The sequence below is a fragment of the Balaenoptera acutorostrata genome, chromosome 2, assembly GCF_949987535.1.
Source record: "Balaenoptera acutorostrata chromosome 2, mBalAcu1.1, whole genome shotgun sequence".
Classification (NCBI taxonomy): Eukaryota; Metazoa; Chordata; class Mammalia; order Artiodactyla; family Balaenopteridae; genus Balaenoptera; species Balaenoptera acutorostrata.
In genome coordinates, this window is record NC_080065.1 from 158,304,352 (window position 1) to 158,317,550 (window position 13,199).

The 13,199-nt window shown below is 38.8% G+C and overlaps 1 protein-coding gene across 3 annotated transcripts in view; it reads left to right on the forward strand.

The window, feature by feature from the left end:
- CREBRF (CREB3 regulatory factor) overlaps positions 1-13,199 on the forward strand; it is a 65,147-nt gene that overhangs the window by 25,328 nt on the left and 26,620 nt on the right. For all 3 annotated transcript variants that reach the window (XM_007190314.3, XM_057541140.1, XM_007190315.2), the window contains exons 2-4: positions 871-1,067; positions 3,099-3,224; positions 4,679-5,765. In XM_007190314.3, the coding sequence (XP_007190376.1) occupies positions 1,059-1,067; positions 3,099-3,224; positions 4,679-5,765 (1,222 nt within the window). In that variant the 5' untranslated portion in view covers positions 871-1,058. The remainder of the gene's footprint in view (positions 1-870; positions 1,068-3,098; positions 3,225-4,678; positions 5,766-13,199) is intronic.

Genomic DNA, 13,199 nt, shown 5'->3' on the forward strand with positions numbered 1-13,199 from the left:
TCTTCTTGATTAAAGCCTTCACAGAGGAGGGAAAGGGGAACTAACCTGTCAGTTTCTACCACAGTCAAGACCCTGCGCCAGGTGACTTGCAGTCATTTAATTTAACCCTTGAAACCACTCTGCAAAGTAGTGGTCCCTGTTTCCCCTCTCAAGATACACATGTTCAGAGCTTACTGGAATAATTCTTACTTCAAGGACAGATTTCACTTATAACTCGAAGAGTAATGTTGCATATACCGTTATGAACGTGATTTTATGTAATGTAGAGGATATGTTAAATTCTGTTATTGGTGATACATATTCATTGCTCTTCTTGTAGATTTATGAGATATAAAATGTAGGTTCACTTAGTGGTAATGATTATACAGTAGATGGAATTGCTGAGACATTATGTTTTCTCATACAAAACATGAAGCGAATGGGAGGTTTATTTTAACCTTAAGTAAAATACATTTTTAGATCACAGGAAGATGGGCATGTGTTAATTTTTTTTTTCCTTTTGGCTGTGCCACGGGGCATGTGGGATCTTAGTTCCCCAACCAGAGAATCGAACCTGCGCCCCCTGCATTGGAAGCATGGAGTCTTAACCACTGGACTGCCAGGGAAGTCCCAGGCCTATGTTAATTTTGTCAGCTTTTTTTTTTTTTTTTTTTTTTTTATATTGCCAGTTGGTTATTGACCAGTCCTATTGTAGAAACAAATAAAGGGAGGGATGGTGAATTTCAGAATAGTTGGTACTAAAAAATGGCCAAATTCTTGATAGTACAATCACAGTACTTATTCCTTTAAAGTGTTCTTTGTTAATGTTATTTTTGAAAGGTAAACTTGTTTTTAGTGGCTTTCAGTGAAGTTACTTTGTGTTGTTGACAGATTCGCACAGAATTATTAAAAAAACAACAACAGTGATCCAAGCAGTTGAATTGAAGGCATTCTGGGAAACCTGCTGTTTATTGTGAAAATCATCTTTGATCTTGAAATTAAAAGTAAAGCTGGAAAGGAATTTACAAACGAGAAAAAAAAGAAGTTTGGGATCGGACTCACAGGATCTGGGCTTGGAAATGCCTCAGGTAAGGTGCAGAGTTTTATATTTTCCCACTGCAGTTGGTTCAGTAAGTTCTCTGAATCTTAACACAACTTGCTATACTATCTTTTAAAGACATTTTGCTTCTGATCTCAACTGGTTTTGAATACATGTCCTTCCTTTGCTATAGCTTTGAAATTTAGTGAGGTTGACACAGGGAACAATGTGAAGAAAAAAGTGGTTAGAAGGTACCAGAGGTGCTGGCTTTTATGGGGGCTTAACTAACTCCCCTGAAAATTAATCTGCCACAGAAAGCCCATTTCCATCCCCTCTATCTTCTTCTAGTTTCCCAATTGTTCCTTTCCCTTCATGCCCATTGAATTCAGTTAGGAGGAAATGGTGAGGGACTTCAGCCTTTCTCTCTTTCACACGCGCACGCGCACGCACACACACACACACACACACACACATATACATATATACCTCTACCTCCCACACAACGTGTCTAAGGATGACTGTATCTATTTATATTATGGTAACTATTTTGAATTGCTCAGTTCTGGTTTGAGGCAATCACTGGAACAATAAATGAAGTCCTGTTAGTCCCTATTCTGCATATCCAAACGTCTTCCCTTCCCCCTCCAGTGGTTAGGTCTTATCCCTCCCCTTTTTATGCTGGGGAGAAACCTAGAAATAATGAAAGGGCAGGGACTCTAAGGTGGCTTTATGTGGGGCCAGGCAGAACTGTGCCTCGAGCACGGGAAATCAGCAACTTGCCGAGATGGTCCAGTGATTTGGAGGCAGGCAGCAGAGGCAAAGAAAAGGGGGTTTGCTAGCTGGTAGTAAAAAGACCGGTGGCCTCCCTCCACCCCAACCACTATACCAAGTGGACTGCAGACACCCATTTTGAGTTCTTTCCCATTCAAAGTTTCATTCGCTATTTATTGAATACTTGAATTTAGGTCTATAAAACACTTACTTTGAGCTTGCAACCTGGCAAGCTTGCAGAAAATTAGAGAAAGAAAAGAATGGGATGGGAAGTACCCATGAAGGAAAACATGGTGAAAGAGTGTGTGAAAAGGGGTCAGTCTGTGGTAGGTAGAAGGTATATGAATAGAGAAATATAAGCAAGTAGACTAATATAATTTTTAAAGTTTTGCCAGAAACTTGCAAGAGAAGAACAAAAAGGCAAACAGGGAATTTGTATTCTTTCCCATCTTCTTCTTTTATCCAAGTTAGATTTCAAAGTGAGGACTTAGACTTGTTTGGGTCACTTTAGTAGTCCTAGCCCAAACTTCACTCTGAAGTGATTTGTTTAGACCTTGAAATGGTAAAGGGGGAGGGGGATGAAGAGAAAAGAAGGAGCATCAACTCTGGGTGCCGAGTCTTTTTTTCTCCCTTTCTTATTTATCATAGAAATTGTACCCTTCTCAGGGATCAGGATTAAGGCTACTGAGTTCATGCCCCAGTTAGTGGCCTCACTCAGCAGATTTTTTGATATTTGGCTGATCCTGTCTCCATCACGTTCCTGGAGGCATTTGTTGGACTAGAGATGCCCAAATGGTCTTCCACTTGTTTTGGGAAATAAGACATTGAACTCATTTAGGAGTATAGAGACTGTCTTGCTATCTCATTTAGGAGTATAGAGACTGTCTTGCTACCTCTGCAGACCCCAAGAAATGGCAGGGGATTCTCCACTTTCTGGAGTTAGAACAGCGAGTGTTGTTAGAGGTGGATTTGAAGAAATGTTACATAGCTAATAAATAAAAGTACTCATTAGGTACTACATGCTGACTCTGGTGGCTAAATAAGCTTTAGTTTTTAGAAGTTAGGTATAATTAACAACTTCCAGTCTATTCCTTTTCCAATGTTTGATGCATCTTAGTTATTTTCCTAATATAAGTCCATAGTTTAACGTTAGTTAGATATTTCAAATGTACTAAAATTAAAAAGCAGGAAAAAATACAAAATAGTTTTGAAGATAATTATTTAGTAGGTGTGGGGGTGGGGCTTGTGTGTAATAAACTGGTCTCGAAGCAGTCATTAACTTTCCAAAATTAAAATCACTCTGTTGTAGCCTAGTGTAAGCGGAATGGATCCGCCTTTTGGGGATGCCTTTCGAAGCCACACCTTTTCAGAACAGACTCTGATGAGCACAGATCTCTTAGCAAACAGTTCAGATCCAGATTTCATGTATGAACTGGTAAGTAACATTTTCTTGGATTCTGCTTTAATCGATTTGAGGTAAAGGTGTTGTATACTTTTTTTATTTATAAATGTCTAAAAAGAAAAAATGATGTAATCAGGCCAAATTTTATTCTTGTCACTGTCAGTCTGGTATTTTAGAAGGGTGTGTGAACCCATTGAAAATAGTGAGAGGAAAGGTTATCTAAATATCCTTAAGTTTAGTTTTTGACGATGAAGATAGAAGCCGTCTTTTTAATATGCCTAACTGCTAAAGGACTTTGCAGCTGGGATATTTGGGAATGATAACATTGAGCAAGGCAGATGACACAGAGAATGTGAGACAAAGGTAGCAATTCCAAGCAACATCTGAATATACTAATCATTTATTCTCAAGGTAAATAGACACTTAAGATTCTTAAGAAAAAGACTTTAAGAATAATTTAAATTACATGCAACTTAAGAAACACGGAGGTATATAAAAACTGGAAAACTAACACAAATCTGTTAATTTGCTAAAAATTATTGAGTTGTACACTAAAGAGAGGTGAATTTTGTGGTATGTAAACTATACTTCAGTAAAGGTGTTAAAACACACAGAGACGTACATGCAACCAAAAAAAAAAAAAAAAACCAAAACCCCACAAACAAATGGAGAAATCAAAACAGAACAAAAACAAACTGGAAAACTGAAAATTTCCTCATTTTCTTCCTGAGCCTCCACCCACCAAACCTTTTCCCCAGAGATAATTACCACTAACAGAGTTTTTCTATGCATATATAAATATATGAATATTTAAAATTGGATGACATATCATTGATACAGTATTCTGTAACTTAACTCTTTTTAACATAAAAACATGGTAAGTGGCCTTTCATCCTAGTACATTAGAGCTTAACTGCATTCCTTTTAATGGCTGCATAGTCTTAGTGACATTTAAAAAATCATCTCTCTACTCATGAGGAGTTAAAGTACTTTCCCATGCCCAAGAGTTGTTACCAGGTCTTACCAAAGATCTTATCTTTCTGTGGCTGAGTTGCACCTCTCTTTGGATTGCTCTTCACCTCTGTTTAAATTCTCACTTAAGAAGACATATTCTGTGATGAAGGTAAGGCCTTCGTTATTTGCTTTATAACTGAAGCTTGTTTCTGAGAAGGTCCCAAAATCCTTCTAAGTTAAAGATCAGGAAATGTAAACTTTTTTTCGGGAAGAGTGTTTACAGTGAAGTTCAAGAGCCCTGAACCATACCTAAGTTTCTCAGGGGACATATTTTCCCTTTTTTTTTTTTCCTTGCCCGAGGAAATGATATTAAATGGAATGGTAGAGTGTCATGTAAGTAGTCTTTATCGTAAAAGCAGACCAGAGGTTGAGTACTGATTTATCAATTTGATACATGAAAGTGAGTATGGAGGTAAATAACTCTTTCCTCAATTATGGTATGTGATTTTTTTTTTTTTTTAAACCTTTCTCAGGATAGAGAGATGAACTACCAGCAAAATCCTAGAGACAACTTCCTTTCTTTGGAGGACTGCAAAGACATTGAAAATCTGGAGTCTTTCACAGATGTCCTGGATAACGAGGGTGCTTTAACCTCAAACTGGGAACAGTGGGATACATACTGTGAAGACTTAACGAAGTACACCAAACTAACCAGCTGTGACATCTGGGGAACAAAAGAAGTGGATTACTTGGGTCTTGATGACTTTTCTAGCCCTTACCAAGATGAAGAGGTCATAAGTAAAACTCCAACTTTGGCCCAGCTTAATAGTGAGGACTCTCAGTCTGTTTCTGATTCCCTTTATTACCCTGATTCACTTTTCAGTGTCAAACAAAATCCCTTGCCCTCATCATTCCCTGGTAAAAAGATCGCAAGCAGAGCAGCTGCTCCTGTGTGTTCTTCTAAGACTCTTCAGGCTGAGGTCCCTTTGTCAGACTGTGTCCAAAAAGCAAGTAAACCCACTTCAAGCACACAAATCATGGTGAAGACCAACATGTATCATAATGAAAAAGTGAACTTTCATGTTGAATGTAAAGACTATGTGAAAAAGGCAAAGGTAAAGATCAACCCAGTGCAGCAGAGCCGGCCTCTATTGAGCCAGGTTCATGCAGATTCAGCAAAGGAGAACACCTGCTACTGTGGAGCCGTAGCCAAAAGACCAGAGAAAAAAGGGACGGAGCCTCTGCAGGGCCATGCCACTCCAGCTTTGCCTTTTAAAGAAACCCAGGAACTATTACTCAGTCCCCTGCCCCAGGAGGGGCCTGTGTCGATTGCAGCAGGAGAGAGTAGCAGCCTTTCTGCCAGCACATCGGTCTCAGATTCATCCCAGAAAAAAGAAGAGCACAATTATTCCCTTTTTGTGTCCGACAACTTGGGTGAACAGCCAACCAAATGCAGTCCTGAAGAAGACGAGGAGGACGAGGAAGATGTTGACGATGAGGACCATGATGAAGGATTTGGCAGCGAGCACGAACTTTCTGAAAACGAGGAAGAGGAAGAAGAGGAAGAGGATTATGAAGATGACAAGGATGATGACATCAGTGACACTTTCTCTGAACCAGGTATTGTAGTGCTTGGAGGCTTACTGAATTGACTTTTTGCTACTCTCTTGAAATAGAAAGTTTTGCTGTGGATGCTTTCTTTGTCTTAGTCTGGGGATTAAATGAGTTAGTGTCTTGACTTGGATATGTAATTGCTTTTATCTATTCAAACAGCTCTAAAATAATCACTCTTGCTCATGTGTAGTTCATATGCTGATTCCTCGAGGGCTTCTTCTTAATTTATCTTATGTTAAGTGATCTGTCACTCTCTTGAGCAGCTGTGCAAAGATGCCAAAATTGATTGGTTTAAAAAATATTCCTATTTCTGCATGTGTCCCTCTGTTATAATTGAGGTGTGTTTGGAGTCCCTAGAATGGTGAACCAAGCAATGATGGTTTATATTACTCATCCCTAATAACCAACAAAGGCTACTTAATGAATAATGTAAAAGAGAGCTTTTTCTTTGTGTCTGCTGCATCTTTCATTTGCACAGTATTTTTCCACTGAAGAAAAATACATGCTATAATTTAATGAGCATGAAGGAGTCTCTGCTCTATTTATATACAGTGCATATAAAAAAAAGGGAGAAAGAAAATGAAACCTGTGGGGAACTGGTTCACTTCAGCATGTACATGGTTGGGCTCTTGCCACTGTTGGCTTGTGCAGTTTATTTATGAAAATGGTGTTGCCAAGTGGCACACAGTTAAATGCACAAAGAAGTGAAGATCTTCACATTTAAGCCTAAGTTATTTTCTTCAAAAATAATGTTGGTACTATAACTTCTACATAAAAGACCAAGTTATTAAGAAAAATATAAATTGTCAAAGAGAGCCCTTTCATTGTTGGAATTTCGGGCAGTATAAACATTGGTATTTAATTTTCAGAAAGGTTTTTCAGCCATAGTAGCTATATTGTAGCCAGTGAAGCATATTATTGCCCAGAGACTTTCCTCTTAGTGAAATCTTTCTATTGCACAAATGATTTATGCATTTGATACAATTAAGTTGTTTGACTTGAGTGGATTTTCAAGTAAGGAAAAGGTGGAGGAAAAGGGTTTATGCCTTTTCTTTGGTTTACTTTAGCACTCAGTATAGTCTAGACAGAACAATTGTCTTTTCTACTTAGCAGGAAAACTTTTCTCTCAACAAGTTAATGAAATCTGCTTTGAGGTGTTTCAAACTATCTTTGCAGTTAGCAGTAAGTTGTATAGCTCCCTCCCATAGGGAGACCAGAGTGCTCTCCATGAGTGGTCCTTAAAACCTGACAGGTCAGTCCTATTGTTTTGAGTCCCATATTTAGAATTAGGGTAGGAGGGAAGGTAAGGGTTGAGACAAGGAGTGATAACTAGGGTGATAACTAGGAAGTGGAAAGTGTGGGGAAGAAAATGCCTTTACCAGCTGGTGCTAAAAGGAATATATAAATCTGAGGGAGTCGGTAAATCCCACTATCACCAAGCAAGGCAGGCAAGGACTATACTGTTTATTCCACTTCCGGTTGTAGTTTTGCTTTTCTTTGACTTTTTTTTTTTTGGTGGGATCTTAGTTCCCTGACCATGGATTGAATCTGGGCCTCGACAATGAGAGCGTGGAGTCCTAACCACTGGATTGCCAGGGAATTCCTGCTTTTCCTTGACTTTTAACTCCAGTTTAAGTTCATCCTTGATCTTTTGACTTGATTTCACGTGGATAAATGTGTTGAGAGATGAGTAGGTCCATGAAGAGAAACCACTTGATAAGTTGACCCTCATTTCCATTTTCTCAGCCTTTTGACTCTCATCGGGGGTGGGGGGGAGAGCCCTGATTTGTGAGTTTGTTGGTGTTAAGCAACCAACAGTGCTTTAAACAGAGATGTGTTAGCTGGCATTTGGCAGGGTGAAGCCCTCCTCTTGGCACTATTTAACAATGCTAAATGTTTGGATGGCATTTAATTCACTCACTTCCAGTTGACTTGAAGTAAATCCTCTTTGGTTAGTATTACTTGGACACTTCTCACAAATGTCAACGAATGACATGCTTTATCCACAAATCAATGATATTTTATGGTATTTTGGGGGCTTATTCACATTTGCTAATGAAAATTTCCCTTCTTGGAAGAAAGAGCTAAACAAGTGACTTTAAGAATACAAATGTGAGTTATTGGTGAGAGTCAAGAAGAAATTCTTTGAAGCAGAAAAGTGGGATAGTTATAGTTTCTTCAGAGTGCTAGTTTTAGAGTGGGTTGATTGGTTTAATTTGCAGCAGTTTACAAAGGCCCTTTTGTGATGACTAGCTCCCTTGATGCTGTTTCTTGGCAGTTGGCTACAACAGTGCCTGAGCCTACAAAGCTCCAGGAAAGGTGTAAAATGGAGTTTCAGTCTCTACTCTGGACTTGCTCCCAAGTTTTAATAGAGCCTATTCTGTGGACAGGCTACAACTGTTTGGGGTCATGGAATTACATGGTTGTAAGGCTAAGAATTAGGCTCCCAGAATGAGAGTTTATTTTGTAATCCCTACTAAGGATTTTCATGATTGACTTTACCAGCTTAATGGTAGTAATCTGCACTAACCAAAGATGTGTGATCAGAATTTTAGGCCTTTTTGACTATGTTTTGGTAACTGTGTCAGAAAGGAATGAGTTAGATCAATATGGTGATCCAGCAAATGAAAAGAAAATGGAAAAGGCTCCATGGGAAATGTTACATTAAACAAATCATTTGTTTAAAAAAAATTGTGGGGAGGGGCCTAATTTTGTGTTAGGCACTGTGTGTACTAGATTTTTGGCTATGCAGAGATGAACAAAATAGACATGATCCTTATCTTCATGCAACTTAGAGTTGAGTGGGTTTATTTACTGTCATGATTTCTCGGTCTTCTGATCTTATGTGTACTGTGACTTGGCAAGAGAAAGATTCAGGACAAGAGTTTCTTAAAATTTATTTGACCACAGAACCCACTTGGGATTGAAGACATATTTTATAGTAATAGTGTTCCTCAGAACACACTTCGAGAAATATTTAATCACCTTAAATGCAAGACCGGTGATCTGGGAATATAATTTTCCTGCATTCTACTTGATCACAGTAGTCTCTGTATTGAAAGGCAGATGATTTTAACAAATCCATTGTGTGTGTGTGTGTGTTATTGTGAGTTCATGGTGTATGCTATTAGAAAATACTAGAATATTAGGTCAAAGAAAACTGATAACCCTTAAATACTTTTTTTGGGAAAGTGCTGAACATATGTAAGTAAATAAAACTGGTTATTAATTTGGGTGGGAGAGAAGAAATCCAAATCCTAATGACTCTTTGGATTTAACATGGAATATATGTGGGGAAAAAAATCTGTTTAGACCATTTAACTAGGTAGGGTAGGCACAGGCAAAGCGGGAAGTCCATTTGGAGCTGGAGTCATGGGGCCTGAGCCAGTCCCAGCTCTGCCAAATCACTTAAACCCTCCATGAGCATGTTTCTTTTTGTAAATAGGGTTAATAACCTCTTCCTACCCAGTTCTTAGAAGCCTCAAATGAAACATCTGTGAGTGAAATACGTGAGTACATTAAATGAGAGAGACAGTGTTTTGCCAGAAATCTAGGCCACCTGAGGGAGCATATCAAAGTGTCAGGGGATGGGTTGCCTGAGGAAGCTGTATGTGAAAATGTTTCCCTTATACTTTGGGCTGGGGTAGACTTAAATGTGGGACGCCAGTTCTTGACATTCATAGGAAGATGGGAGTGTTTGGGTTGGTGCTGCCTGTGTTGAGGTGTTCCCAGCCATACTAGGGTCGTCTTTGTGAGCCAGTAATTTTAGCTTGGCCTCATGGAGCAAAGGCCTTTTTAAAAAGGCCATTTCTGGCAGAAGCATGTAGCCCTTGCACCTTTTCCAAAGCTAGGTTGATAACTGGAATAAGATAAAATCCTTTAATTTAAAGTGATACATTAACACGAGTAAAGAAAAAATTATTTATGTATCTAACAGAATTTTCAAAAATCAGATTTCTGAAAATGATTGTGTCACTTGTGTCTTATTTCTTTTTTATTTATTTATTTATTTAAATTTTATTTTTGGTTGCGTTGGGTCTTTGTTACTGCACGCAGGCTTTTCTTTAGTTGCGGCGAGCAGGGGCTACTCTTCGTTGTGGTGCGCGGGCTTCTCAGGCAGTGGCTTCTCTTGTTGTGGAGCACGGGCTCTGGGTGCGTGGGCTCAGTAGTTGCAGCATGCAGGCTCTAGGGTGCACGGGCTTCAGTAGTTGTGGCACGCAGGCTCAGTAGTTGTGGCTTGCGGGCTTAGTTGCTCCGCGGCATGTGGGATCTTCCTGGACCAGGGGTCAAACCCATGTCCCCTGCATTGGCAGGAGGATTCTCAACCACTGCGCCACCAGGGAAGTCTGTGCCTCATTTCTTAAGAAGAACTAAGGTTTTCTGTCACACTGCTTGCCATGTTGTTGTTTTGTTTGTTTGTGTTTTTTTACTTTGTTTTAAAGTACTACATGAGCATTATAATGCTGTTAAGCCAGCAGTGCTACAAAAGCTTGTCTTTACTGTTGCCTCGAAATCATTCTGCTCTCTGAATTGATTCTTTTTTCAAAGGTCATGTTTATCGAGGCATAACAGTAAAATTCACCCCTCTTTAAGTGTACACTTCTTTGAGTTTTGACGAATGCACATAATCATGAAACCACCACCACCACAATCAAGGTACGGAACAGTTTGATCACCCCCCAGATTTCCCCCCGTTCCTTTATAGTCAGCCTCTCCCTCCACCCCCAACTCCTGGCAACCACTTTGTCCCTGTACTTTTGCCTTTCCCACAATGTCAAATAAATAGAATCATGTTCCTAATTAATTCTTTTTTTTTTTAAACATCTTTATTGAATTATAATTGCCTTACAATGGTGTGTTAGCTTCTGCTTTATAACAAAGTGAATCAGTTATACATATACAATATGTTCCCATTTCTCTTCCCTCTTGCATCTCCCTCCCTCCCACCCTCCCCATCCCACCCCTCTAGGTGGTCACAAAGCACCGAGCTGATCTCCCTGTGCTATGCGGCTGCTTCCCACTAGTTATCTATTTTACATTTGGTAGTGTATATATGTCCATGCCACTCTCTCACCCTATCACATCTTACCCCTCCCCCTCCCCATATCCTCAAGTCCATTCTCTAGTAGGTCTGTGTCTTTATTCCCGTCTTGCCACTAAGTTCTTCATGGCCTTTTTTTTTTTTTTCCCTTAGATTCCGTATATATGTGTTAGCATACTGTATTTGTTTTTCTCTTTCTGACTTACTTCACTCTGTATGACAGACTCTAACTCCATCCACCTCATTACAAATAGCTCCATTTCATTTCTTTTTATGGCTGAGTAATATTCCATTGTATATATGTGCCACATCTTCTTTATCCATTCATCTGTCGATGGACATTTAGGTTGCTTCCATGTCCTGGCTATTGTAAATAGAGCTGCAATGAACATTTTGGTACATGACTCTTTTTGACCTATGGTTTTCTCAGGGTATATGCCCAGTATTGGGATTGCTGGGTCGTATGGTAGTTCTATTTGTAGTTTTTTAAGGAACCTCCATACTGTCCTCCATAGTGGCTATATCAATTTACATTCCCACCAACAGTGCAAGAGTGTTCCCTTTCCTCCACACCCTCTCCAGCATTTATTGTTTCTAGATTTTTTGATGATGGCCATTCTGACCGGTGTGAGATGATATCTCATTGTAGTTTTGATTTGCATTTCTCTAATGATTAATGATGTTGAGCATTCTTTCATGTGTCTGTAGGCCATCTGTATATCTTCTTTGGAGAAATGTCTATTTAGATCTTCTGCCCATTTTTGGATTGGGTTGTTCGTTTTTTTGTTATTGAGCTGCATGAGCTGCTTGTAAATCTTGGAGATTAATCCTTTGTCAGTTGCTTCATTTGCAAATATTTTCTCCCATTCTGAGGGTTGTCTTTTGGTCTTGTTTATGGTTTCCTTTGCTGTGCAAAAGCTTTTAAGTTTCATTAGGTCCCATTTGTTTATTTGTGTTCTTATTTCCATTTCTCTGGGAGCTGGGTCAAAAAGAATCTTGCTGTGATGTATGTCATAGAGTGTTCTGCCTATGTTTTCCTCTAAGAGTTTGATAGTGTCTGCTCTTACACTTAGGTCTTTAATCCATTTTGAGTTTATTTTTGTGCATGGTGTCAGGGAGTGTTCTAATTTCATACTTTTACATGTACGTGTCCAATTTTCCCAGCACCACTTATTGAAGAGGCTGTCTTTTCTCCACTGTATATGCTTGCCTCCTTTATCAAAGATAAGGTGACCATATGTGTGTGGGTTTATCTCTGGGCTTTCTATCCTGTTCCATTGATCTATATTTCTGTTTTTGTGCGAGTACCAAACTGTCTTGATTACTGAAGCTTTGTAATATAGTCTGAAGTCAGGGAGCCTGATTCCCCCAGCTCCATTTTTTGTTCTCAAGATTGCTTTGGCTATTCGGGGTCTTTTGTGTTTCCATACAAATTGTGAAATTTTTTGTTCTAGTTCTGTGAAAAATGCCAGTGGTAGTTTGATAGGGATTGCATTGAATCTGTAGATTGCTTTGGGTAGTAGAGTCATTTTCACAATGTTGATTCTTCCAATCCAGGAACATGGTATATCTCTCCATCTATTTGTATCATCTTTAATTTCTTTCATCAGTGTCTTATAATTTTCTGCATACAGGTCTTTTGTCTCCTTAGGTAGGTTTATTCTTAGATATTTTATTCTTTTTGTTGCAATGGTAAATGGGAGTGTTTTCTTAATTTCACTTTCAGATTTTTCGTCATTAGTGTATAGAAATGCAAGAGATTTCTGTGCATTAATTTTGTATCCTGCTACTTTACCAAATTCATTGATTAGCTCTAGGAGTTTTCTGGTAGCATCTTTAGGATTCTCTATGTATAGTATCATGTCATCTGCAAATAGTGACAGCTTTACTTCTTCTTTTCCGATTTGGATTCCTTTTATTTCTTTGTCTTCTCTGATTGCTGTGGCTAACACTTCCAAAACTATGTTGAATAATAGTGGTGAGAGTGGGCAACCTTGTCTTGTTCCTGATCTTAGTGGAAATGGTTTCAGTTTTTCACCATTGAGGACAATGTTGGCTGTGGGTTTGTCATATATGGCCTTTATTATGTTGAGGAAAGTTCCCTCTATGCCTACTTTCTGCAGGGCTTTTATCATAAATGGGTGTTGAATTTTGTCGAAAGCTTTCTCTGCATCTATTGAGATGATCATATGGTTTTTCTCCTTCAATTTGTTAATATGGTGTATCACATTGATTGATTTGCGTATATTGAAGAATCCTTGCATTCCTGGGATAAACCCCACTTGATCATGGTGTATGATCCTTTTAATGTGCTGTTGGATTCTGTTTGCTAGTATTTTGTTGAGGATTTTTGCATCTATGTTCATCAGTGATATTGGCCTGTAGTTTTCTTTCTTTGT